Source organism: Triplophysa rosa, linkage group LG15 (assembly GCF_024868665.1).
Source record: "Triplophysa rosa linkage group LG15, Trosa_1v2, whole genome shotgun sequence".
In the NCBI taxonomy this organism is placed as follows: domain Eukaryota; kingdom Metazoa; phylum Chordata; class Actinopteri; order Cypriniformes; family Nemacheilidae; genus Triplophysa; species Triplophysa rosa.
Window position 1 is genome coordinate 2,082,067 of NC_079904.1, and position 27,868 is coordinate 2,109,934.

The 27,868-nt window shown below is 40.1% G+C and overlaps 4 protein-coding genes across 6 annotated transcripts in view; 2 read left to right on the forward strand and 2 right to left on the reverse strand.

The window, feature by feature from the left end:
* The window catches only part of LOC130565670 (protein eva-1 homolog C), an 83,008-nt gene extending 71,975 nt beyond the window's left edge, over nt 1-11,033 (forward strand). Inside the window, exons 6-8 of the mRNA XM_057352633.1 lie at nt 7,797-7,937; nt 8,474-8,626; nt 8,746-11,033. Coding sequence (XP_057208616.1) covers nt 7,797-7,937; nt 8,474-8,626; nt 8,746-9,122 — 671 coding nt within the window. The 3' untranslated portion in view covers nt 9,123-11,033. The remainder of the gene's footprint in view (nt 1-7,796; nt 7,938-8,473; nt 8,627-8,745) is intronic.
* Nucleotides 11,034-11,180: 147 nt separating this feature from the next.
* On the forward strand, nt 11,181-16,082 carry efhc1 (EF-hand domain (C-terminal) containing 1). 3 transcript variants are annotated; one of them, XM_057353167.1, is made up of 11 exons: nt 11,181-11,407; nt 12,813-13,037; nt 13,149-13,436; nt 13,593-13,745; nt 13,827-14,019; nt 14,163-14,383; nt 14,619-14,765; nt 14,837-15,050; nt 15,129-15,276; nt 15,463-15,499; nt 15,759-16,082. In XM_057353167.1, the coding sequence occupies exons 1-9, from the start codon at nt 11,345-11,347 to the stop codon at nt 15,263-15,265; spliced, it is 1,641 nt and encodes a 546-aa protein (XP_057209150.1). In that variant the 5' UTR covers nt 11,181-11,344; the 3' UTR covers nt 15,266-15,276; nt 15,463-15,499; nt 15,759-16,082. The 3 variants fall into 3 exon arrangements, with proteins under 3 accessions (XP_057209150.1, XP_057209149.1, XP_057209151.1); XM_057353166.1 differs by lacking the exon at nt 15,463-15,499; XM_057353168.1 differs by lacking the exon at nt 15,463-15,499 and having other exon boundaries at nt 14,625-14,765.
* A 113-nt stretch (nt 16,083-16,195) lies between these two features.
* On the reverse strand, nt 16,196-22,004 carry tram2 (translocation associated membrane protein 2). The gene is made up of 11 exons (XM_057353011.1): nt 21,800-22,004; nt 20,031-20,094; nt 19,793-19,902; nt 19,423-19,539; nt 19,214-19,272; nt 18,686-18,770; nt 18,535-18,605; nt 18,126-18,230; nt 17,263-17,406; nt 17,024-17,184; nt 16,196-16,887 (listed from the first exon to the last, which is right to left on the reverse strand). Exons 1-11 carry the CDS (start codon nt 21,917-21,919, stop codon nt 16,811-16,813), a joined length of 1,113 nt encoding a protein of 370 aa, XP_057208994.1. The 5' UTR covers nt 21,920-22,004; the 3' UTR covers nt 16,196-16,810.
* Nucleotides 22,005-22,375: 371 nt separating this feature from the next.
* Nucleotides 22,376-27,868, reverse strand: part of xkr5a (XK related 5a) — a 6,777-nt gene continuing 1,284 nt past the window's right edge. Inside the window, exons 2-7 of the mRNA XM_057352899.1 lie at nt 27,129-27,312; nt 26,777-26,961; nt 26,322-26,534; nt 25,862-26,031; nt 25,579-25,690; nt 22,376-25,086 (exon numbers count right to left, since the gene is read on the reverse strand). Coding sequence (XP_057208882.1) covers nt 24,164-25,086; nt 25,579-25,690; nt 25,862-26,031; nt 26,322-26,534; nt 26,777-26,961; nt 27,129-27,312 — 1,787 coding nt within the window. The 3' untranslated portion in view covers nt 22,376-24,163. The remainder of the gene's footprint in view (nt 25,087-25,578; nt 25,691-25,861; nt 26,032-26,321; nt 26,535-26,776; nt 26,962-27,128; nt 27,313-27,868) is intronic.

Genomic DNA, 27,868 nt, shown 5'->3' on the forward strand with positions numbered 1-27,868 from the left:
CACACACACACACACGCACACGCACACACACACACTGCTGTAAGTAATTTACAGCTTTATTTTAATGGTGTGAGATGAGAGCACACAGGGGCTTATGAACGATGTTTACTGTAAACAGATGCTTTGAATTGTTTAACTCCTGAACTTTTCTTCACGGAAAATAATTGCATTTTTACAACCCTGTGTTATTAGCAAAAAGGTGTTTTTCAGTGTTTAATTCGTATTCAATTTTATTTGACAAGACCTCTGACCTCGGAGTTTACAACACTGGCTGTCAGACACCAATACGAGTTTTGTTCAACACATTTAACACATTTAGCACATTTGCTTCCAATGCAAAAGTTAGCAGATTAGATTTGCATCATAATGATGTCACAGCTCACTGACTTCAAACCTGCCCTGTGACCCCTATCTGTCCTAAATAGTGTTTTGAAATCATCGTTTGTCTAAAGGAGCGAAGTGTAGATTTTATCGGCAATGCAACCAACTCTATCCACCCCCCCGTTACGAAGCACTACGGTGGCTGACACAGGACAAACATGCCGTCATGTGTTCGCTTCCTTGCCGATGGAGATAACGTATTTACCAAATGTGCCCTGTAGTTTGTCCGTTTAGGGCACAACATGATGAATTCCATGTAAGGGGACCCGTGGTGTATGTAGATAGAAATAGCTCATTCTAAGGTAATAAAAACATAACGCTTCATTTTATTAGGTCTTTATACACCTCTGAAGATGGTAGTTATGTATATTATATTGCATTTCTGTCAATAGATCCTTCAAAAAACGACACACTGGACCTTTAAATGCATTTCTTTTACTGTAGGTGTCCAGATGCCACCGTTATTTCCGATGAAAATTCAAAGTTTCACGTGCAAGATCCGTGTACATTCTAAGATGTGATCATACCAGGGGCGGCCTGGCCATCTGGCGGTCCGGGCGTTTTCCCGGTGGGCCGCTATCGCTTGGGGCCGGAACGGATGCTTTGGCCGCTCAGACGGACATATTATAAATGCGAATGCACGCAACGCGAATGCAAAAGACACGTATGCATTCCACCCCCCCCTCCCTGTCGACAGATTTAACCACCACCCCTCCCTCGGTTGACAGACCTATCCATGCACAACCAACCATCCTCAAAGTCGACCCCCCCCCCGTCGACAGAAATGTTGGAGGGCCGATGTGGGCCAAAAAATGCCAGGGCCAATTTTCCTTCCCAGTCCAGCCCTGGATCATACCCATGATGGATTACGAAAGGGAGGAAATTAGTGATCCTACACCGAATGAATAAAATAATGACAAACATTACAAAAGAAATATATACATAATATGTGTGTAAATGATTTAAGTTAAAACTGTTTGTATCTGTTACAAAGACATAATGAAAGAGTAGAAACTGAAGCAACACTTTACATCTCATTCTCATCCAATTCTTTTGTACATCATTTTTTGTTTACAGGCGGGTGAAGCCTGTGTGTTTGTGTTCGTGATCTGTATTGTAATCACGGGCCTGTCCACAGTGTCAGCACAAAACAGACTCAGTGTTGTGTGTGTGTGTGTGTGTGCGTGCGTGCGTGCTGCGTGCGTGCGTGCGTGTGTGTTGTGCGTGTCATTATTGTACAGGCTTTGATTCAGTTCAATCACCGTAACGACTGTGACATGTGTTTTTCAGGTGGATCTTCACAGAGAAAGACTGTCTCCTCCTCTCTTCTCTCTCTCGCGCTCTTCTCTCTCTCTCCTATCTCTCTCTTCTCTCTCTCTCTCTCTCTCTCTCTCTTCTCTCTCTCTCTCTCTCTCTCTCTCTCTTCTCTCTCCTCTCTCTCCCTCTCGTCTCCTCTCTCTCTCTCTCTCTCTCTCCTCTCCTCTTTCTCTCTCTCTCTCTTCTCTCTTCTTCGCTCTCCTCTCCTCCTCCAGTGTCTCTCTATCTTCTCTCTTCTCTCTTCCCCTCTCAGTTCCTCTCTCTCTCTCCTCTCTCTCTCTTCTCTCTCTCTCTCTCTCTCTCTCTCTCTCTCTCTCTCTCTCTCTCTTGCTTTCAGTTTTCCTCTGTTTCTGCATGGCGTGTAGAAAAACATTCTGTGGACTTCATAAAATGTGTGTGTATTTAATTTAGCTTTACTATAGAAAGTGTAAAACCTTGTAGAAATGATCCATATAATATATGAAGTAAGTAATGTCTTCTCTTAAAAAAAAAGAAAGGTATTCGCCCTTGTGTCCTTCATAACCTGTATGTGACTCTTTCTTCTGTAAAACACAAAATGAGATATTTTGAGAGATGTCTCCGTGGTTTTGTGCCCATACTATTAAAGTCATTGTGGTTTAATGCTGTTCGATTATCAACATTCTTCAAAATATCTCATTTTGTGTTCTGAAGGAATAAGACAGCCATAAAGGTTTGGAATAAATGGTGGGTGAATAGATGATGAACCAATTTTTATTTTTGGGTGAACTGTCCCTTTAAAGAAACAAAAAGGAACATTCTGTAGTAATTCATTTCAAACCTGTATGACTTTTTTTCTGTGACAAACGTTTAACCTCTTTGATTTCTTTGACACTTTTCTGTCTTATGTTTTTCATTTGCTTGTATGATGTATGTCTCTTTCTTTCAAGTATTAGCTGAACATGTATGTGCTCGTGTGCACACTAAAACACCTTTATGTGTGTGTGTGTGCGGTGGTGGGGGGTATCCTAGCACTCAAACAGGGTCTTCCACCACAGCATGAGAGGGATCAGGCAGGAATTTCGGGAATTCCCAGAATGTATTCCTGCCAGACGCTGTGCCTGGTGAAACTGACTGTAGGTCAGTACAGTGAAATCTGACTCTGAATGCGTCAGGTTAGTGTCAGGCTCATAAACCTTCTCCGTGTTTTTACCCTTTTCAGAAAGGCATTTATTGGATGCTTCATGTGCAGAAACTAAAGCAAGACAATAAGATCTGAGCACACACATTTTTTTTCAGTTAGCCATCAACAAACATTGAAACATCCTCAATGATGTAGAGTTTTCATGTTAGGATCTATTATTAGCTCTCTAACTTAAATTTTTGGCACACTGCATAATTCTGTTCGATCGGTTGTCTGTGTGATTCTACTTTAAACATTTATGTGATTTACGTAAGGGATAATCCACGCCTAGCCGTGCATTAAAGGATTTTAATGCACATTGCGGAGGCCACGCTTCGCATATGAAGTGCATTAAAATCATTAAATGCACGGCTAGCCGTGGATTATCCCACTTATACCATGGTCATTAGCCAAGTTAAAAACAAGTTAAAACTGTTATTGATGCTTACAGTGCAATACAATTTTTGATCAGACAGATGAAAACGATTTTTTCATTTAATAATTGTAAACATTGTGTCATGATTCTGCCTCATCATGTCATGTCTTTCTTGGTCTTGTGGCAGGATCATGGCAGAACCTCTTGTTTGGTGTGGAGAGAAGCATATTATTGTCTGTCACGACTTAATATGCGCTCTCTCCGGTCTTGTCTATGGCCCCGCCCCTCTCGTTCCCTCGTTAGCTTTCCCTCATTGTTGATTCCCTGCACCTGCCCTCTGTTAATGAGCCTTTGTTAGTCTCCCTATTTAAGGCCCTCGTGTTTTCTGTCCTGTGCTGATTCGTTTTGGTTGCTGTGTTTGCCTCGAAGTATGTATATACTTACCTTGTGTCTTGATGCCTTGTGTTTCCTAGCCTCGTCTATGTCCTGTGAAGTTGTAGTTTAGTTTTCCTGATTCCTTGTTTTGCCCCCTTGCGGGAAGTCTTTGTTTTTGTCATTAATATTGTTTAGTTCTGTTTTCCCCCTCGTGGGTTCTCATCGTTGGTTATTAAAGTTTTGAGTTTTTGCACATGCTGTCCTGCGCTTGGGTTCTCCTTCCTCGTCTCACCACGTTCATGACACATTGATCAAACTGACTTGAACCAAGTCCCTTTACAGAACTTGTGCCACTCGGCTGCCATGCAACGCCTTCTGGCAGATATTTACATCATAGCAAGTCAGCAGTCCTATCTATTGTAATGGTGGAAGGCAGATATTTCTAGAATCCCTGGCAAAAATCACAATTAAACAGCATGTTTCCGATCAATAATTAAACCTGATATGGACTGTACCATAACTTCGGTTCGCTAAGAACTTTGCTGGAACTACCTGTGCATTAAACGGTTTTAATGCACACCTTCCAGCCAATCAGAATCGAGTGTTCAAACAGACCACGGTATAAATGTATTCAACTAACAGGCACCATCCGTTTTTTAATGTAAAAGATTCTCGATTTGTTGTAAAAAGGTTCAAAGACTTCAAAAGTACCCAACATGACGATGCAAGTATCGTAACATCATTACATATCTTTGCATCATATATAAATCTTCTGACGTCAGATGGTATGACTTGATATGATGAAAACACGTTTGCAGTTTTGTTTGTATTTGACACACCTCAGAATGACAGACTTTCACTGTAAGGAGATGGTCAGGAATGTGTCTGTCATGCAGGGAGTTTAAAATGATGCAGAAGAACAAACATCACAGAATTAAAGACACGCTGACCGAGACTAAACTCTATTAAACAATAACATAATAAACTCAAGCCAATATCTCCTACACCTGCTCTAATAAATGAGTGGGAATAAAACACACACATATCCATGAGATTGCTGGAGTTATTAATAGTTGTCTTTATTTTAGTATCAAGGGCCCAGCTGTCTCACAACTCTACACATCATGAGTGAAGTGTGTCTGTTTCCTGCGTACATCAATGTCTGGCACATACAGTAACACAACTGCACTGTGCCGGAGAACACACACACTCTGATGACAGCATTTTTTCCATGTTTTCTATTTCTATTTCTGTCTTGTATTTGTCTTTGTTTTGCTTTGTGTTATTTGTGTTTATTACACGGCTCGTTGGAATGCTTGATTCTGATTGGCCAGTCGTCACATTTGCAGGTTCGTCAAAAATGATTTTGACAGGTTTTTTTGACATATTAAATCTAAATATGACTTTTAAAGGTCCCATTCCCCGCGATCCCATGTTTCAACCTTTAGTTAGTGTGTAATGTTGCTGTTAGAGCGTAAACAATACCTGCAAAATGATAAAGCTCAAAGTTCAGTGCCAAGCGAGATATTGTCTTTAACAGAATTCGCTTTTCAAGGACTTGAGAACGGCTGGAATCGGACTACAGCCCTTTTTCTTCCCGGGTACATGATGTCACTATTCCGAGTGCCTTTAATAACCTCCGTCCAAAGGAATACGGCAAAAAAGGGGCGAGGCCTTCCTTAGAGAAGAGGAGGAGCCGCTGGAGTAGTGTTTGGTTATCAGCGATTGTAACAGCGTTTAATTCCTTTCACTTTCATCACAGTCCTACAGCTGGTCATAAGAATTCAGCTACACACATTCTAAGAGAACCAACGGTCAAATAACAGCTTCCATGACTTTAACATCGGCTGTGAAAGCTGTTCTGTGTAACACACTGATATTGTGTGTGTGTGCGCATACCTCTAAAACACTTCTATGAAACGTCCTTTGAAGTCCTGCTTGCAAATGTCTCCTGGTCAATCTGCTTGTTTTTTTATCCAACTCGGGTCCAATATAAAAAACTAACGCTTCTGTTATTAGTGGTAATTAATATAACCGGTCTGACCAATCGGTCCGGTGTCATTTCCCTCACCATAGTAGGAAATTTGCGATCTCTTATAAAGATTGACGTTGTCACATGCACTAGCAGACCTCCGTTACACTTCGATGGATCCACATGTGTTTAACTGATGAAGTGAAGTTGACGCCATTGTTACCGTTTATTGCTAAAAGCCAAAGCTTATACAGTATATACACGTGCACTGAGAGGGGACCGACCAATCACAACAGCCTGAGAAGCGGAAGCTTGCTGATATGGTATGGGTGGGACATCTTCACACACACACCAATCACGACAGACCTGGTCAGCTTTACCAATCAGAGCGTTTCGGAAGGAGGGACCCTTACATAACTGTCGTTTTGATTTCTTCTTTCCGTATTGTTTATTTAAGCTCGGACTTGTGAACTTTGGTTTCTTGGCAATTCTGAGCAGTGTTTGAGATCTCCTTTTAAACTCCAGAGGAGATTACTGGGGTGTTTTTTTTTCAGGAATGAAAAGGTCAAATCTGTAGTCTCAGCTGAGCTACATTAAATCTTGTTGCTGACTGTCCAAGACGAACTATTGGGAATAAAATCTCATTTGTGTCTTTATATTGTCCTCTCTTGTTTTTCATTCTTTTTTTTCTTTTAAAAGTAATAACTGTTATTTACACACTCACACACACACGCCTTTGAATACACACATAAATATACATATGCCCACATGTGCCTCCAATTACCCTCAATCAGTAAGCTGTAATTGCTCCAAGGGCATTACACACACGCACACACACACACACACACACACACTGATTATTGTGTTAGTCTGTGATTTTACTCTGCAGACCTGACTAAAAGAATAAATATCTGCGGTGTGGGTGTGTGCACGCGTGTGTGAATGTGTGTGTGTGTGTGTGTGTGTGTGTGTGTGTGTACACGCGTGTATGTGTGTGTGTACACATGTGTGTCTGCCCTCATGCTGTTTCCAGAATCTCTAGAGTTTAACAGAAATCTGTTTCACTAAATTTGTTGCCATGTTTATTCAGAGTGTGTTTGAGAGAAATGCTCTGTGTTACTGGGAATGTGGAGACCAAACGTCCCCACAAGGGTGATACAAGTCTGATCCACCTACATCGTGGAAATAGACCAAAAATATGTTTTAAATTTAATAAATGATGCTTGTTAGAACAGTCAAAAAAGCTTTTCAGTTTTCTGTGAGGGTTTTGGGACTAGAATATACATAAGATGTCTACGAAATGTCCCCACAATGTATTACAACAAACATGTTTCTGATTTCTTTTTATGATCAAGAAGCATTGTTTGTGCAACTATTTTATATTATATTAATAATATTTATATACAATTTGACTAAATATTGGGCAAAAAATATGTTTTTACCTTTAAGATTTTTACTATAATAATATCACAGATGTCAACATTTGGTAACATCAGGTAAGTGCCATTTTCAGGAGTGTCACATCCATAACGGTACATATTCCTTGTGAATGGGCACATGACAATTAAAATTAAGTAACTGTTTTATGTTTAATGGAGAGTCATCACTTTTGCAGTTGTTGGGTATTATTGCTTCCGGTTTGTGCATTTTAATTGACAGAAATCTTACAAAGTTTGTAAAAGTGTCCTTTTTTGTCACATCCATAATCCAAAATGCATGTTTATTTCCCTTTTCTTTAATAGAAAACTTGAACATAGACTGATATTATTCTGATGTTTAGAATCTATCAACAAAGGTTTAGTAAAATATAAACAGATGGTTCAGCATATTGGTAACAAATTCTCTGAGAGTTTATACTGTATGTCACATCCATAACGCTGGAATTGCCCTACTAATATTAATTGATATATTTTATTTACATAATTCCTCAAAAGGCACTTAAAATATTCCACCAAAATATCCACTGAATTTGTTCAAATTTGACACCCGTTTCTTTTCTCCGCTTTCCAATCGGCTTGTACTCTGCCGAGTGACGTTTGTGAATAAATTTCGCTTTTGTTTCACTGTTTATACCGCACAAGGACAGACTTGTATGTGTGTTTTGGATGGACTCGATCATTTCTGTGGCCACATCACAGGCAGAAGGAATCTTGCGTTTGTGTGTGCAGAGGTGATTTATGAAGTGATTTTTTGGGAAATCGACAAATAAAGCGTTTCTTTCTCTCCCTCTTTAGTCCCAAAGAAACTCCTGCAGGAATCCATTTCCAGGCATCCATCGTTCCCCTCCCCCCCATCTATGCCTCATGACCCCAATGTGGTGGGAGACAGTGCCCCTCCTGACGGGACCCCGCCTCTGACCTCTGACACAGCACCAGGTATGAACCTCAAAACTCTAATCCTGAATCTGTTCCTAGAAATAATTCACTTTATCCGGAGAGATCTGTACATGGAGAAAAAGAGATCCGTTTCTTTTTTCCTCTTAATGTAGAGGGAAATTGGCTCATGCTTACAAACGTGGACCCCTTGACTATCAGGGGAATAATGGAAAAAACTGATCTGGAGTCAGTCATGAAAAACAACACGCAAACACAATCCTGCAGTACATTTTGATGGATGCTGATAGTTGCCATAGCTACAACTGTGTTTAACCATACAATAGAAATCTGATTTAGACCCACAATGTCTTTTCTGTGAACATAAACATTTGTGTTGTTTTAAGGGCGAGCCGTGTCTAGATGACTGTAAAAACACTCCATCGTAAAACAAAAACGATATTCCAAATCTTCTTAGTCATTTGACACACAAAGCTCTCGCGTGACTTCAGAAGGCCTGGAATCACTTGAACCGCACTCGTAAGGTCCCATGATTGTTGTTTAATTCAGATCCGATTAAATGAATGATTTCACCACAGGGAAGTCGACACGAGGCCGGACCTCCGGACCATATTCAGAAGAGACGGATCTGTCTGCAAGAGGAAATAAACCGAACCCGACCATCTCCACGATGACCCGACCGGTCATGAATCTCATCAGCGGCGTGCTGTCAGCTTACACCTACATCACAGGTGACTTGCATAAAAAATGACTATTGTCTGAATGCAAAGCGTATTTTGCGTAACTCGTGAAGTGCATTGTGACGTGTGTTGCTCTGTTGTGACGCATGATGTCATTTTGTCTTTGGCAGGACACCCGGAGCGTTGTGCGCTGTATTTCATGTGCGGCGTGTGCGCTGGACTCTTCGTGACGCTCTTCGCGCTGGTGGTCCAGATCTCCTGCCGTACGGACTGTAAACCGCGTCACGCGGTCGCCAAGAAACGGCCGAGACCCACGAACTCCGACAGCGACACTCTGGACTCTGATTCCGACTGGGACACGTGCTCGGACCTCTCGGCCCGCCGGCACCGGCGTTTCGAGCGCACGCTCAATACGAACGTCTTCGCGTCAGCCGAGGAGCTTGAGCGAGCGCAGCGATTGGAGGAGAGAGAGCGAATCATACGAGAAATATGGATGAACGGACAGCCGGATGTCCCCGGGACTCGCAGCCTGAATCGCTACTATTAAAGCGCTGAGATGTCGTTTTCGGACAGCTCAAAGCAGCTAATGTGTGGCATTAAACTGAGGTGGAAATAAACTCTTCTTTACAGCGTGCTTAATCCGTGTGCTGGGGTGAAAGGTCAAGTGCACCTGATCCTTGGACTGATGCTGAAGCTGAGGCTCATGGGAGATCCATTTGAAGACTCTAGGAGTCTATAGGCAGCTCTGAAAGGCTTGATAAGCTCTAAGCACTGTGATTGGTTCTTCACTTCGCCTGTCAAACAGTGAAGACCGGCTTCTGTAGAGAGAGAAGCTGTACATTTACACTTTTCAAAATATAAAGAATTATGTGCCTTACACAAACTATACAGTAGCCCCCCAAAAAGTATACGGATACTATGTAGATATATCAGGGTTGAGCAATTCAGAATGGGAGATTTATTTCCGTTTAACTTCCTGAGTTGATATTAAAATTAAATTGTTTTGCGGCAGAGGAGATTTAGGTGAAATGTCATTATTAAACCCATAATTAAGCATCATGTTTTAAAATATGATATTTTCTAAAATCTATTTAAAATTAGAACATTTTAAGTGTTCTCTTCCCGTGGTTAAAAAATGTAAATTTAATACAAATTAAATAAAATCTCAGTTATCACTTCAGTTCTGAATTATCCTACAACCCTGATATTGTCATGTTCACTCAGTTTATGTGTTCACCACGGCCCGTATTCACGAAAATGTACTTAAGACAAAATGTTAATGTTTCTTTTGTGAATCAGGCCCCAGGACTCTTATTTTGGCAGTTAGTTGTATTCCACCCTTGATGAATTTGATTTCATTGTTCCTGTGTTCGATTTGTTTTTCTGTTTATCATTTGTTGATCTGTAACCATAGAAACAAATGATAACAGAAAAACAATGCGAACACAGAAACAGAAACAAATATTAGTGTCAAAATAAGAGTTTTGGTGAACGCATAAACGTGACAGATATATACACCTTTGTCATTTTGAGATATATATATATATATATATACACACTCAAAAGTGTTGTAAAATCATCTCATCCTTTGTAAAATATATTTTGATATTTAAACATTTTGTTGTTGATGTTTCTATTTTTGAATAAGATATTTTATACTGTGGCAAAGCTTGCCTGATTGCTCAGGGATGCAATCCAAGTGTTTTTTTCTGTTAAAGCTTCTGTTCCTAAAATAGGATGAAAGCCCTTCAAGTGTTCCTGCATAGATGCAACTGTAACCTCAAAGAGGTGATTTATAACCCATAATGCACAGCAGTGTCGTGCCTTAAACTCAGAAGATGAAATCTGCCAACACAAGCAGTGGTGAACGATGTTTATAGATTGATCGCTCTATGCATGTGAAGGGCTTTCTGTTTGTTATGACTGTGGCTAATGTGTTACAGACATTTTTGTTACATGAGGGATCAGAACCCAATGAATATTCATTGAAATGACCCCAAGCATCTGTCTGTACACTCTTAAACATCCTTACGCAAATAATCAATAAACAACCAAGAGCTCTTTAGGGCAGGTACAGCCTAAGATTTCTTTAAGATTTTTGTATTGTGTCAAATATGCAATGGGTATTGGAACATTTGTTTTGAAGAGTGCATTATTTTTATATATTTTATATATATATATGTTTTTGATTCCTTCAAAACAAGCCCAGAAAAGCACATGAAGTGACCCAAATGTTTGTTTGTATGTTTTTGAGGATTGTTTTGTACCGACTGTTAAATATCACAAAACAGAATGTTTATGTTTACTGCTGCTTCAGTAATATTTCAGCAAGATCAACTTTAGAGAAATATTGCTCATGTAAACAGCAGGATATTTGAGAGTTTTTTATAGAGAAATGTAAACCACTGCCTTAATCTGAGACTAACTGTTGTTGTGCATTGAATAAAGTGCATTGAGAAGAGTGAACGTGTAGCGCCATCTGTTGGTGAATGAGCATTATTCGACTTATCGGCGTGTGACAGGAGAAGTATCGCGAGAACGAATGCCGTGATTTCGCTCTCGCGATAATTCATGTCATCCGCGGGCAGTCGAACACGCGCCTGCACTGACTGAATACCGGAGTGTTTACATCACCGTGGAGATCGTCGGTGTTTTGTGGTCTCCATGGAGACTGTAATAAAGTGTCCTCGGGGAGTCACTTCAGTCTCATGAGAGAAACTGTAATAGCCAACTTGTGCATTTGATATTTAATTGAGTTAATTAATCGTAATGTCTGTGAACACCGGACACGGGCTGCCTTTCCTGCCAGGCAACACATTTCGGGATTTAACGGTGAGAAACTGCGCGACATACATTGCATTTTACAACTATAACGTTACATCTTTTTTTCGTTCATCTCATGTTCATTTTCCCCATGTGCGTTTTGTCAAATAAAAAAATGCTCAAATATAAAAAGCATTTTAAATAATGGTTTTATATTAATTTTCGCATAGTATTATAGATTTTCTAAGGAGGTTCATTTGGATCTATATTTCATACATTAATATGAACTTATTACACGGCTCGTTGGAATGCTTGATTCTGATTGGCCAGTCGCGACATTTGCAGGTTCGTTATACGCCCTTTTCACAATGACGTCACTTAACTTCCGCCTTTTTGCAAAGCAGTGTATCATAACATCCGTCTTGCAACAAACAAGAAGAAGAAGAAGAAGAAATGCTTGATTCTGATTGGCCAGTCGCGACATTTGCAGGTTCGTTATACGCCCTTTTCACAATGACGTCACTTAACTTCCGCCTTTTTGCAAAGCAGTGTATCATAACATCCGTCTTGCAACAAACAAGAAGAAGAAGAAGAAGAAGAACTTCCGTTTTGCCGTCGCGCTGGAATTTAACAATAGTGAAAAAAAACGGACAGAACACGTATTCAAGTACTTATCCTAGCACCTTCGCTAATACAAAAAGAAAACAAAACACTTACCTTCGTAATCAAACAGGTAATGTTCAACGAAGAATTTGTATCCTTTCTTAGCTTTGATCTTGTCGTTAGCGAAAATTTGTCTGCAAGACATTGTACATCATCTAGACGTATTTGTGGCAGATGTGCAAGCCACTTGGTAAACTATTCTGAGGCGCTAGCGGAAGTAACTTCTTCTTCTTGAGTTTTACTGGCGGTTGGCAAACCAGCTTATAGGTGCATTACCGCCACCTTATGAACTGGAGTGCTAGCGGAAGTAATGATACACTACTTCGCAGCAGAACGGACGATGCGTGACGTCATGTGAAAAGGGCGTATTCCCAGATAACAACCTCTCAAAAATCAATTTGACTGTTTTTTTATTGACAAATTAAATATATATGTCTTTTAATAACATATATGACATTATATTTAAACCAAATTGCCTATTCGTGACATCTGAACGTCGTTTCTTAAAAGCTAAAATAAACGGGGTTTCCTTGAGGAAGGTCTGCATTCCTTAAAAATGTGCTAATCAAATATTTCCAATTCTCATTTCATGTCCAGTTTTTTTCTCATGTGGCCGTGTAATAAGCGGGATAATGTACAAGCAGCCGGCTGTTATCGCGAAATAATCCCCTTCAGTTGTCGTGGCTTATTTCTGCGATAACAACCGGCTGCCTGTACATTATCCCTTACATGTATAATATGTATGAATTATATTTGGTTATATATTACTATATTGTTGTAACGTTACCCATCATTCACGTGTGGCGTTCAGAAATCCTCTTTTCACAGAGCTCAGACTCTGGGTTATAAGAACGGTTATGGTGTGGCCCGGAGACCCTCGGCCGGGATCGGTCAGAATCCGCTGCTGTCGGCGAACATCAGTCACAGTGAGCGGAATCAGCTGGTCACAGATATCCCGAACCTGACGTACGGTACCGACACACAGCGACACCCGCCGCTCAACTTCACACCTGCACATGCTGCCTATGACAAGAAGGTGAAGATGTCTCTCTTCTGTCTGTCTCTCTCTTTGACTGTATGTCTGCATATTTCCTCGATCCTAAACCTCACGGTTGCACATTCCTCACTTTTACCCTCTGACCTCCAGGTGCTGCGTTTCTATGGTTACTTCCGTCAGGAAGTGTTGCACTCCCCCGTTGAGAGCTTCCGCATTCGGCCGGTGGTGTTGTATTATTACCTGGAGGACGACAGCATGTGCGGGATTGAGCCTCCTGTGGAAAACTCTGGAATTCCACAAGGGAAACTCATCAAACGTCAGAGACTGACCAAAAACCAGCACGGAGAACTTTACCACTGGAAAGATCTCAACCTCTGCATGGACATGAATGTGTTTGGAACAGTGTACAGGATCACACGATGCGATACCTTTACACAGGTACACACGCGCACGGGTTTGGAGCAAGTCACTTCACTCAGCGGCCAGGCTGGTTTTATTCAAATGTACCAAAAAACGCATAGAAAAACAAAAGCTCGGATGAAAAAAGCAAACGCTGATATACTGATAATACGACAATATTTTGTTGATTTATAGGAGTTCATGGAGAGTCAAGGGATTGTCCTGAACGAGCCAGAGTCCATTCCCAGTGACCCGTACACCACCCAGCGCTCTCACAACCAACTCGCCCAGATCACACCCTACGAACATAATCACCAGCTCGAGCGTTTTCTCACTACAGATCGACAGGTAAACACGCATACATCATGTTTATCTGATCACACACACGTTATTGCGCACATGCGTCACGTGTTCTGTTTGTGTGTGCAGGTGCTGCGGTTCTTCGCTCTGTGGGATGATTCGGACTCTCTTTACGGAGAGAAACGACCGGTCACGATTCATTATTATCTGGTGGATGACTCGGTGGAGATCTGCGAGCATCAGCTGCCCAACAGCGGCCGCGATCCGTTTCCCGTGCTGCTCCACAGACAGAAGATCCCTAAACACATCAAACCAACCTGCGGTGAGACCACAAAGAAACACAGAATAAGTTCTAAACAGAGACAAAATTTCGACCTAAATCACTACACGGAAAGCATCTGCCAAATGCATAAATGCAAAAAATTACTTAATGTAATGTTTAATTTCTCTCTCTCCCTGCTTCAGAGCCGTTCCCCAGTTGTGTGCTTGAAGTTACCCAGCACGACGTGCAGGAATACTTCTCTCCCGGAGACCTGAGGTTGGGCGAGGAGGTCACGCTGACGGGAAGACGCTTTCTTCTCTGCGACTGTGATGATTTCACCAGGAAATATTACCGAGAAAATTACCCAGAGATCCAACTTAAACCGGTCCCTACAGACACGACACCACTGCAGGACACAAGGAGGGTCAGATATTTGCTTCTCAACATTAGTCAAGGACGATGTTTCTTACTTAAAAAAAAAAAAAGTGTTTAGAACTTTCTTCTGCAAAACAAAAGATTTATTCTCCGTGGTTTTGTCCTTGCAATGGAAGTCAATGGGGTTTAATGTTCAAAGTATCTTCTTTTGTGTTCTCCAGTGTGTTTTGTAAATACACGATCTTTACGGCGTGATGGTGTGTGATGAAAACACTGTCGCTCAGTTGCAGGTCATTCCTCCGTATAACGGCTTTGGTTCGCTGGAGGACTCTTTGCAGAACTGTCTGTCCCTGATTCCTGAACCTCCTAAGAAAGATGTGATCAAACTGCTGGAGAACGACCACAAAGTTCTGCGTTACGCCGCACGACTGGTAAGATCAGAAGGATGATCTCCTGATACGCTGACACACCAGTGTTTTCATATCTCGTATCCATGCATCAGGACTCCCAGAATCCTCTGGACGAGGGGCGGCGCTTTATTCTGCTGTATTACCTGTCCAATGACATGCTCAGCATCTTTGAAAGACCCACACGAAACTCCGGCGTCATCGGAGGAAAGTTCCTTGAGAAGACTCGGGTTCCGAAACCAGGAAGCACCACAGAGAAGCCAGAATACTACAGACCGGCAGATTTCGTCATCGGAGCTGCTGTAGAAGGTATCGTTCAGAGATATGTGGGAGTGACATCACTTCCTCTGAATCCGCTCGTTATTCTCATGTGTTCTCTCCGTGCAGTGTTCAGACATCGGTTTGTCCTGACGGACGCTGACCGGTACGTGTTGAGTTATCTGGAGTCGGTGTCCGACCGCATGCCTGAAAACGTGCTCTCCTCGCTGAGACAGAAGTTTGCGGTCAGTCTGAACGCAATCTGAACAAGCTTCAGGTACAAAACCTGTTTCACAAACACTCAACCTATTTCCTCCTGATGTCATTTAAAACCCGAATATGACTCTTTCTTCAGTAGAATAAAAAAGAAGATGTTTTGAGAAATGGTTTTGTGTTCATATATGGGGTTCAGTGTTGTTTGGTTATCAACATTCCTCAAAATATCTTCTTTTGTGTTCTGCAGACGACAGAAACTCATACAGGTTTGGAACGACATGAGGGTGAGTAAAAGAGAATCGATTTTTCATTTTTGCGTTAACTCTTTTAACGTGATGAAACGGGACGATATGTGGGTTATATTGGGGTTTTGGGTTACTGAACTTGCACAATGACAGGTTTACGGTTTAAACAATCTTTTGGTTACAGTGTCTTTAACCACTGAGCAACATCTCATGTGTCTTTATGAAAAGAGGAACTTGATATATTTAATTATTCTCCATTTAAAGGCCCATTTTGACGTGCAATCTTTTCTCTTTACAGTCGAGTCTGATGGAGTTTTCACCCACCCTTAAGAACTTTGTTTTGCCAGGAAACATTTCAATTGTTCGTTTTTTTTCAAAAATACCAAAACAGTTAAGCAGTACTTCAGCCGATCATCTTGCACCCAAAATGTAACTTTTTTTTGCATTACAGTAATGTAACTTTTGATCATATCTGTTGCTTTACATTCATTTTCAGTAAAACAGTTTTTCAACAAGATGACGTTTAGGGAAATTAGGGTCAATTCTCTTGGAAAAATAAAACAAATAAATGCTCAATGGTCTTAAATAAATTCCCTTTTCTTGATCCCAAATATATTTCTCTCGTATTTTTTGGAGTGAATATAAACCGGATGTGCCAATTTCATCAGTTACCACATATGTGACTAGGTAGAAATGACGGACAGACTGCAAGGCTGAAATTCAAAAAAAGTCTTCTATATTTATAAAGCATCGTCATATACAATCAAATATCAAACTTACAAAGCAGAAACTCTATAAACAGAATGTTGTAGCTCATGAGGAATAAACACAGTCACGGGAGAAACAGTTGGTCTGTGATTCAGGTTTTTTTCACTAATACAGTATCTGTTTCTACCTGAAACTGAACTGTAACACGGGTTCTGCTCGTCTCGGGCCAGTTCTACTGGACTGTGTGAAACACCTGGAAGTCTTTTGTTCATGTCAAACCCATCAATGAAGTCACACAGTAACACCTCTGATTTGAACGAGTGTCCATTCTAGGCCAGCAGTCACCGTTTTGCATACAAAAACAAAACAAAAGACTAACCTGAAAACATCACTTTAATAAAGACAGACTGAGTGAAGTTTAGAAACATAACGCAAAGGGAAGAGCACGAATACTGAAAGCGAAGTACAGAGCATGGAGAAAAGTCTGTTGAGGGTGCCTTTGTGTTGTGATGTCACTTCCTCCGAGAAACACCACATGCGCTTCTCTTGGCGTCGTAACAGGAAGCAGCAGGCAGATGAACCGTATCCTGCTCCCTCAATATGGTGAAGCCAACCGTTGGATCGGGGGGCGCTAAAGGAAGTTTAAGGAGCCTTGATTTTCTTCAGACGGGGGGATGTCCCGTTCTCTGCTTTAATGATTCCGTTCTCATGCTGACCGACTGCAAAAAACAAAAACAAACATGTTTTCCTATCATAGAGAGACTATTCAGTATTCATTGACTGTTTCCATCACAAACTTATTTTTTGTAGTCTAGGTAACGTAGATAAAGCGACGTTTTAAGAGAGTGTACGTACAGGAGTCTCGCTTCAGCGTGCGCTGCATCTGTTGCTTAGCGACCGCTCTCTTCCGCGCCGCCTGCTCCAGCCTCAGCTCCCGAGTTCTGCTCAGCTGGAAGCGGAAGAACTTCCAGAGTAACCACGACTGGGTGAAACACACCACGAATAACACCAGCAGCCTGTGCGTGATAAAAACACAACGTCACGCTTAACATCTGTGGGTTTCATACGGTGTTAAATGATATGAACATACTCGCCTGACAGAGAGAGTGTTAAAGTTTCCCGTCTCCAAATCCAGCGTCTGGTTTTCAGAACGAGCCAAACCGAAGCCGACAGCCAGAAACATCAGAGTTAGCGTGATCATACGGGTCAGGACAAACCCGACGGACCACATCTGAAACCTACACACACAAATGCAGTGTTGAGAAAATCATTCAGTTCACTATGAATATAGACCATTTTATAAGACAACGCTGGTCCAAAAACACTTCCTGTTTTGAGCTTCACACGGCACAAACGTTAGAAGAAAATAAAACCAACAGAACACGTGGAACTGCATCGAAATGACAAATGAACATCTTTAAGACTTAATTATACATGATGTACATATGTGAAAAAGCCAAAAAAGGAAGAAACAGGAAGTGCTTTTGGAGCGGTGTTGTTTACATACAGTATGCACAATTCAGTCACACACAGTAATAAATCCAGACCATAAACAGTTCATATTTAGCCTGTTCAGCTTATTTTCTGTCATGTAAACATCTCGTCAGTCTTGTCATTAGATACATTAATGTTGTATAAAATGGTGACATTCCATCAATGTTTGTACATCACATTTGCTATCCTAAAATGACATTTAAATGCATATAAACAAGAATCAGCTAGTGGGGGTAAAAAATGCATCGGTTACCAAAGTTCATGACATTTTTTGAGTTCACAGTGAAATGTGTCAAACTCCAAAAAGGAGTCTACACTTTTAATCTACATGCGAGCTTTGATCCTCAAACAAAGAGCTAGCGCTATAGGACAAGATCTGACTCAATCATTTCTCACAGATTGCGCATAAATTACAAAAACAAATCACAGTTTCGGGGAGAAAGCATGTGGGTTAGTGTCTTACAATTTGTGGTGGTTTTCATCAATGAAGTAGTAGAGTCGAGACAGATGGAAAACCAGTTCAGAGACATACTGCAGAAACAACAAAACCAGCCCGACTCGAGTCAAACTAGAGACGGAAAGAAAAGAAAAACACATTCATAAGTCAAATTGTATTATACAGTAACAATTCAAAGATTCATTACAAAAAACAAAAATAATTTTTCAGTGTTTAGCGCTCACACTGACATGTACAACACAACTCCAATGAATCTATCAAAAAAACAATGACTAACTGTTAATCCTACTAGCAAGGATGAAGTCATTACATTTACGATTCAGCGTTTATTATTTCTACTCATAAGTCACAGGACTTGTTAGGTGAATTTGTTTTGTCTATAGGAGGTTATAGTTGTGTAGGCGTGTACACTTACTTTAACAAATACGCAGCCAGAATGTGTAAGAGATACAGACCGATATACTGCAGCTGACGGGGCATTTCTTCCTGTAAACACACACAAATCTATTCAGACTTCTGTTCTCTCTCTCCTCTTCGGTCAATACTGTTCTTTCGTCATCTCATACCTTTCTCGCTTTCTGGAAGTAAAGTTCAGGCAGTGCGTGAAACCAGTACGCCAACTGCGTGATGTAGAAGAACTTCACCTGAAACCTGAAAGAGGAAGCGGTTGAATGCTTCTGTACAAGCTCTTAAAGTGATAGTTCACCCAAAAATAAAAATGTTGTCATTATTTACTAGCCCTCTTGTCATTTCTAACCTGTATGACATTCTTTCTTCTGCAGAACACAAAAGAAGATATTTTGAAGAATGTCGTTAACTGCCATTCACTTGCATTGCTGTTGTGTCCATACAATAGAAGTGAATGTTCGGTTACCAACATTCTTCAAAATATCTTCTTTTGTGTTCCGCAGAAGAAAGAAAGTCATACAGGTTTGAAATGACAAGAGGGTGAGTGAATGATGACAGAATTTTCATTTATGGGTGAACTATCCCTTTAACTCCGTTTAATGTTGTGGTCTTAAAGTGTTTGAACATGGTTGAAAATATTAAATAAATCATTTAAAAAAAAAATAGGAAGAAAATAGTATGTGTACCTCAGGTGTACATGGGGGTAATTCTCCCAAAGGCTGCTGGGACGCAGAAGGTATCCCTCCTGCCAAACACAAATAAAAACTCATTTTAAGTTTCCTTACGGTATGTGGTGCTCTCTCAATTTACATAGTTGCAAAGCAGCTTTACATAAAAACACATCGTGAAACAGACATAGGACAAATTAAAACAGAAGTGCAAAATTTCCTCTTACAGTAGTGAGGACGTACAGACTCCATAAACTAGAGACCAGGTAAAACACACACAGCTGCCCAGATTCATTAAACTTTGTGTTTTTACTCTTCGACAAGTGGAGACGTCTGTTTATTTTCTACAAAAGAAGACAAATAAGTAAGTGGAATGGACAAAAAAAACACAGATTTACATAGACAAGTAACTTTTCTTCCATCGCAGTTACTGTGATCATGATTACTGTAATGTCCGGTTTAATGAATGTTACATACAGAAACTACTTCCTGGTTCATGTTTCGTGTTTTTGTAGGTTTAAAACTACAGCTTATGTGACATCACTGAAGCTGCCATTACGCTACACTGCATCACCCACGATGCATTGCGGCACTCACGTCTAAAACATACTCCTGCACCACAGCGTGAAGAATGATGGTGATAAAGAGATAGAAGAGAACAGTGGCACAGTCTTTCCATCCGTAATGATACAGAGTCACCTCTCCGTCTGAAACACACAACACACAAACACACAGAATTTACACGCGTGATGCATCAAACCATCTGAGTCCGTCCATTCATCAGATTCATCACTGACAGGGCTGATATTATGGGCTGTGTTTGCGCAGAACACACCTGCAGTCACAGTGCTGATGTTGAACTGCGGCTGAATGAATAATATGGCTGTTTTTGCGGTTGTCTGGGGGGGAGAGACAGAGAAAATGAGTGCAAACTGACAAAAAACACAATAAAAACACCCCCACACATGCAAACCCTTTAAATGCAGACTTGTTCTGTAGCAATACCTTGCAGTTGTTTAGTTTTATTTATTTTACTCAGGAATAAAAAAAAGTCAAGTAAAATAATTTTTATTATTCACACTCAAGAAATCACCCAATTATAACTTCTGGCAATTTTGTATTTTTAAAACCCGACACAGAAAAAATAGGCTAAGCTGCTTACATTTTTTTAAATAAAACAGTTTGACATCCGTGTCTAATATGAAACCACTAATAAAACACCAACATGTCATAATTAATAGGCCATAGTGTATTCTAATCAGTGTTGGGTAAGTTACTCTGAAAAAGTAATTAATTACTAGTTACTAATTACATATTCAATAGTGTAATTAGATTACTGTACAAATTACTCTCTCCAAAAAGTATTTAGTTACTTATTACTAATTACTACATCAACCTTGATGAGTTAAGTGATTGAAGGATAGACATGAAACGGCTTATTTAATTCATTCAATAAATAATATTAAACTACATAAAGTATTCTTATTAACTGACCAAAGTATTACAAATGTGAGAATTATACATTAAAGCAAGGATTTTAAAGTTAGACTTTGAATTTTGATGTCAATTCCACGATTGCACACACATATATTACACAAAGAATTTAGTTTGATTACATCAGAAGTAACTGTAATTAAATTACAGAAAAAATAAAAGTAATCCCTTACTTTACTTTTTCAAGGGAAAAGTAATTAAATTACAGTAACTAGTTACACCCAACACTGATTCTAATACATGACATGCATTGATGTGTTTATCAAGAAACAAATGAGTTTCTATTAATTTGTCATTATTAAAGTTACACACACACGTTACAGTGTTTAGATCATCACAGGTGTCTGAAACAGACATCTTTAAAGGGGAAACCCTTTTTTGTGCGTGTATATGTGTGCGTGTGCACATTTGCATATCTGTACACACTCAGGACAGATGAGATAAAATGATGAAGTGCATAAAGAGAGTTTGATCAAAATTCGCCACTGAAATAAGAAACTTCTGATATGAAGAATGACTCATAACTGACATTCCATTATGCACATTAACACGAAATGTTTCTCGCGGATTTTCCACCAATGTGAATCAAACCGGGGGGCGCGAGAGACTTGACGTGGCACTTCACCAGAAACCTGAACATCACCATCATAAGACAGAAGAACACCAGATTTGTGCTCAAACCCGTGACACCATAAACTTTAAAACACGTTCATAAACATCACACCGTGGTCATCCGGGCCCAGCTGATAGGACATTTAATGCAAACGTAGTATTAAAGTTGCCAACTATGTCACTCTTTAACGGAACTGCAATATAACGCAATGTCTACCAAGTTAGTTTTATGCATACCTTAAATGCACGAACTTTAAGCTTCTGCGTTATTATCATACCAATGCAAGTACATGTTGATTTCAAAAGCTTTCCAGATTGAAATTCAAGTCAACTCGTTCATGTTTTAGTACGACTTTTAAGTTGTATTGTATATCTCGAAATCTCACGTGCACGTTTGATGTGAAAACCAGACGTGAGAGAGAGAGAGAGAGACGGGAAAAACAGCTGGCTAAGAAACAGCGAAGACAAAAATGAGAAATCAAAAAGTCGTAAACTCACCTCAAACATCAGTCCGATCAAAATAAAAATCACCAGACTGAAGACAATGTCCGCATGATTCTGAATGAGAAACTCTTGGCTGAAGAAAGGATAGCTTTTATTTCTCCTCCGAAAAGCCATTTTACACTTTTCAGATTTTCAGATGATCTTTTTTTCCTCCAAATCTGAAACTTCCACGAATCACTCCAAACTTCAGCGCGCTCACTGCGCAGGCGCGCTTTAGCCACGAACCAACGTCAGAGCGCATGCGCAGTGCACGTGTAGGGTGTGCAGCGGTTAGGTTTGTTACTGTTTGGTGCAAATCGTGCGAAAACACAAAATGTTTTGAAGAACAGTGTCATTAAATACGTTTTGTTTTTTACAAATTTGTTCACGAAAAATATGTTTATAAAAAGAATAATTTTATGATGTTTTTTTATTATATTATGCACTATTGTTTAAAATAAAGACCTTACAGAGTGATCACTAGCTCAAGACAATTAATATTGTTATTGCTCTAAAAGTCCATCCTGACCAGTGATGAAAGTTGCACTTCACATCAAAGGTAATAAGACAATAAACACAAACGAAATTAAGTATTGATATTTTTACTTTTATCAATTTAGATCATTACAATAATTTATACATTTGGTATATTTCCTGGCAAGAAATATATTTAATGAGTAAAGAGCGAACAATCCACACCCCGAAAAAGCAAACAAACATTAGACTTTCTGATTTGAACTTATCGCATGGCTTACGGTTTGACTTTATTGCAAATGTTGACAGAGAGTCCTGTTGGAGACATACAGCACTACTGTTTAAGCACACACATATCCTTCATACAAAAGCATGCAATAACTACTATTGGATAGAATAACTTTCTCAAAATGCCTTATTGAAAACCAAACACAAATTGAGCACTTCAAATGGTGAAAACCACCAAGTTTTACAAATGTTAAGATATTCACTGAAACATATAAACATAATAAATAAATGAATAAATAAATATCTTTGGATGTTTTACATAACCCCTGTAATTCTAAAACTAGATTTTCAACTGGGTAGTAAAAACCTTAAGTTTAACCTGTTGTGTTTTTGAACGTAGAAAGATTATTACACAATTTCAGCAAAGATAAATACATCACAGGAAATGTGGTACAGTAGATACAGTGCTTCACTGCTCACAACGTTCAACTGATATACTGTAAATGACTGACGTACCAGAAACTAATAATAATACGATGACGGACAGTGCCAAATGAAATAGTTTGCTATTAAAAACCCACAGATCTGATCATTATCTGAGTTTAAGTTTGATCTATTGTCTGTATCAGGCACTATATGCCAAATATAATAATTCAAACTAGAGCCCTTCAAAAGAGTAACATCACAGTCTGACAGAATACACGTTTAACAGAACAGAGACGACAAAAGGCCTGCAACTTGTGAAAGGATTGTGCTTGTCACATCAACAGCATGTCGATTTTTTTACAGAGGTGGGCTTATGTTCAGAATGGCAAACTATCATCATGTACTAAGATTTTTGCAGATATTTTCAGTACTTTGACTTCTATTTCCAAAATGTAGCATATGGAACACACTATATGTGGACTGAATCCCACAATGCAATGCGCTCTATCTGACCTTCTGCGACTCCTGGACATTTTTACGCAAAATTACATCATCCACTTGCCGAACAGAAAGTAGGATTGTTTTTATTTAATCCCTGCATACTGCGTACCGTCACATATTATTTAGTTAAATGGCAGCAGGTATACAGTATATACTCAAAAGCATGCAGGACGCAGGACGCTAGTATTCCATTCTGAACATAAGCACCGAGACAAAAACAGAACAAACGTTTAAAAAATGTAAACATAAAAAACATACAAGTTCAAACTTTTCCAAATCTGAATCTTCTCATAGAGTTCTAATGCCTTAAATATTTAGGTTCAAGTTTCAACGTTTGCATTTGTATAAGATGCTTGCATTTTCTGGTATAAATGAATGCCCTGCTCACTATGACAGTGATCTGTCATTGCTAAATGTTCCAGACGTTATCGGTCGCTATAATCAAATGAGATGTAATGAAGGTAAAATTGTCTATTTAGTTCACTAACGATTCACATTCTAGAGGGAAAGTATGTAAGAACACAGCAATGCAGGATGCATCAGATTATGAAGTCGATAATCAGCATGAAGGATTATCGGTGTATGATTCAAATTGACAATTCTCCACGCATCTTTTTTTACATCCCTGAATCTGGGCAGAGGAAAATCTATTACAATCTCTCACAGTAAAGTTTTAAATTCACCCGCATCTCACAAGAGACGGGTCCTGCACGCTCCAATCCCTTCACTCTTACTGGCTCTTTAGTGCTGTTAAAACCCAGCGTCCTCTTCTAAACCCCTGCGGGAGAGAACGACCTGCCTGCGGGGTCCTCTGAGGTGGGTTACAGAACTCTCTGGAAGCCCCTGTCCGTTCAGTCCGGGCGAGGATGTGTAGCAGGGCCCGGCTCGACCCAGAAGTCCCCTCATGAGATCCCTGTGCAGCCCACCGTCTGTGGAGATGGGGCTCAGCTCATCTAGCGTTTCTAGCCCGGAACCGAAACTGAAGTGCATCTCGCGGTCCAGGCGCGGGTTACTGGAGCTGCTGGGGGATTGTGGGTCTGCGCTGAAGTACAAGGTGGAGCTTGATTCGGTGGGGCAGTAGTTCGGCTCGGGACTGTCGCCAAACACGGACTTGCCCTCCGGCGAGCTCCTCTTGCACTCCGAGGCTGGCGACTCCAACGGGCTTTCCATTTCCAGACTGTCATCTTCGTCCTCCTCTGCTCTGGCTTCACTCACGCTCTCAAACTCCTCCCTGCAGTCGGACAGCGGCGCCATCGTATCGTCCCTGCTGTCGGAGGTGAGCGCGCACCCATCCTCGCTTATATCTGCCTTTTGATCCATCACCAGAATCCCAGACACGGCCCCCGCACCGTACGCCCTGTTGACCTTAGCGGGGTCGCCGGTTTTCAGGGCGAGACGGATCAGCAGCCAGTGATGGTGTCGACACTCGCCGTCCGGTTTTACCCCGCAGCTCCCGGGATGCTCCAGGAGAGATCCGGGAATTCCGGAGAGGGAACAGGAAGGGTGAGAGGACGGAAAAAGGGCGGGAGGAAGACTTTTGTCTCCAAGAGAGAATGAGGAATCGGTCTGCTGGAGACATTCCCTGCCCGTGTGCGCATGCTGATGCAAACCCTGCGAGATTTCAGTGGATTTGGGATGTAGGAATCGATAGTACAACACAAGGGCGGTCAGACCTGGAAAAGAGAAATACAGTAGGTAATAATAATATTCAAAATTATTATATATAATAAATCATTATTGATAGAATTTATATAAATAATTATAGTGATTAGTATTCATATGGATTATAATTGTATATATATATATATATATATATTTATTTAATTTATATAAAATAATTAAAGTACATTAATAACAATACATTTATTTATATACATATATAAATTATTGTATAATCGTTTTTTCTATTATATAAATTGTATTATTTTATATTAATAGTAAACTATTATTAATGATAATAATGATCATTTTATTATTTACACAACTTATTATATTTTATTACAACAATTTTATTGTTTTTATACAAATTACAATTGATATTGATAATAATTTTGTTGATATTTTTGTTGAATTTTGTTCATTTTAAATGCCTCACCTATCTAGATCTGAAAGGACACACACATTGACACAGTTAAATACAAACACATTATTACACAAATTCTCACCAAGCAGAAAACTGCACAAAACAGCAGTGGGTGCGATCAGGCTATCCCATGATGCATCAGTAAGAATGTCAGAAGCAGCCAATAACAGTGTAGCATTCTCCAGCAGCATCACCTACACAACAGAAAAACTTCACTGATGATAACTGAAGTGTTTTTTTTTGTTGTTGATTAAAGGAATATAGGAAAACAAAAACACTCCATAAAATATGTATTTATATCAATGTTTGTCAGAAAAAAAATCAAGCTCAATCATTCTGACTTATCAAAAGTAAACTGTTTGTACCGTGTAGAATCCCGCCATGCGGAACCGTGAGGGTCCATCCTTTACGTTGAGAAACAGGAACACGTGGACGCCTCCCAGAATCGCGTTAAACACACGCCACGACCATTGGCCCACATATATGTCCATCTGCTGGGAGACCAACCAGAGCGCAGCGATCAGCCAATGAGACGCTGTTTGGAGAAGAACAACAGATAAAGTTGTTTTCGAGGAATATAGCATCACCACTTCTCAATTCTCATCACTGTAATGTAAATACAGATTGATATTATTCAACTTGTAAATATTTACACATCGTCAAGGTAGTATCTGATGTTTATTTGTTGTTGTTTTTTTACATTTATTTTATTCTGGTTTTAATAACAATAACCACATTACCGTTTTATCTACAAAAATAATCCTTGGGAATGTCATGTGTACTATAATTTTCTTTCTTTCTAAAGTGTGTTCGATTCAGACCCACCCATGACACCGATGACCCAGCAGCCGAAGGTTCGGGTGAACAGGGCGAGGCTGGTGAAGCGTGCTGCTAACGTGCCCGCCCTCCACAGCAGCTGGCACAGGAGCGCTGCTGGTGGCATTTGCAAATGCCCGGGACGGATGAGACAACACGCCCGACTGTACAGCACCAACGCCCAGGACAACGAGAGCAAACACAAACCAGCACACAGAGCAACTGCAATACACACACACATGAAGAACACAAACATATCATGTCCCATATCTCTGCTCTTATCAGTTATACACTCTTGCCTGTGAAACACACACTTCATCATCCTGTTACTAAAGATATATTTGTCTCTTATGTAATTGAGTTTATTTATAGTCTAGTCAACGGTTGTTTTAACTTAATTCCGCAAAATGTTGTCTTGAAGTGTTTTAATTCTGTGTGTAACTACAGAGCTCAGCAGGACAGACCTGGAGACGAGAGACCGTAGCCGGGGGCGGTGAGAACGTACGTCTGCATGAACGTCTGCGGAAGGGTCATCAGAAGAACCTCCAGGAGACGCAGAGCAGACGCATCCGCGTGATGCATCACCTCCTGCGCGTGCGACTGTGACGAGCCCGGAGACGTCCATTCACCCATGCTGCAGTCCCATAACCTGACACGCCATACAAACACATGTATATGAATGAAACATTATTTATTCATTCTCATGCGTTTGAAATCTGCATGACTTGGTTTCAAGCCTTTTTTTTAAATTAAAACTAAAAGATTCTTCTTCAAAAGCTCTTAACTATAACTGGAAGCCAACACACAAACACACACCTTTTGAAGATGCCCAGGTGCAGTGTGTGTATGACGAAATTGTGGCAAATTCGTGTGTCTCCGTCGGCTCTGTGCCACCTGAAACTCAACACCTGCACCAGTGACCCCGGCAACAAGAAGGCAAAGGTCAGTCCGGCCAAACACAGCTCATCCTGCCACAGGTAGAACCCGATACAGTAAACAACTGATAAACAGAGAGAAAACAAACCACAGACAAAGGTGTTTGCATTAAATATTTACATCTGTGCACCTGAAGTAAAGGTATTTACATGAGATGCAGATCTTATATTATCAGTAATCTGTAGTTTTAACACAGTCATCACAGTAAAACTGCAACTACGCAGTACATTTTTGTCCCTACATTTGTCAAAATTTTATGTAATTTTTTGTAAAAACAAAATATGGCAATTAATTTATAGATTTTTTTCTCAATGGTTTTGCACTATACAAGCACCATATTTCTGGCATTGCACTAAGTAGTACCATGTTTTTGTCATTGCAATATAGTACTAGCGTGATTTTGGCATTGCACTTAGAACTAGCGTGTTTTTGGCATTGCACTTAGAACTAGCGTGTTTTTGGCATTGCACTTAGAACTAGCGTGTTTTTGTCATTGCACTATAGTACTAGCGTGTTTTTGGCATTGCACTTTAGAACTAGCGTGAATTTGGCATTGCACTTTAGAACTAGCGTGTTTTTGTCATTGCACTATAGTACTAGCGTGTTTTTGGCATTGCACT

What these genes read in the sequence shown, in the direction of transcription:
- tram2 (XM_057353011.1), bottom strand. Translation starts at nt 21,919, where the DNA reads ATGGCTTTTCGGAGGAGAAATAAAAGCTATCCTTTCTTCAGCCAAGAG. An exon ending in TGCAGGAGTATGTTTTAGAC is followed by an intron (nt 19,540 to 19,792) that starts GTGAGTGCCGCA and finishes CTTCTTTTGTAG; the next exon opens with AAAATAAACAGACGTCTCCA. An exon ending in CTGGCTGCGTATTTGTTAAA is followed by an intron (nt 18,231 to 18,534) that starts GTAAGTGTACAC and finishes TTCCGTCTCTAG; the next exon opens with TTTGACTCGAGTCGGGCTGG.
- efhc1 (XM_057353167.1), top strand. Translation starts at nt 11,345, where the DNA reads ATGTCTGTGAACACCGGACACGGGCTGCCTTTCCTGCCAGGCAACACA. An exon ending in ACACATTTCGGGATTTAACG is followed by an intron (nt 11,408 to 12,812) that starts GTGAGAAACTGC and finishes TGTGGCGTTCAG; the next exon opens with AAATCCTCTTTTCACAGAGC. An exon ending in GATGCGATACCTTTACACAG is followed by an intron (nt 13,437 to 13,592) that starts GTACACACGCGC and finishes GTTGATTTATAG; the next exon opens with GAGTTCATGGAGAGTCAAGG.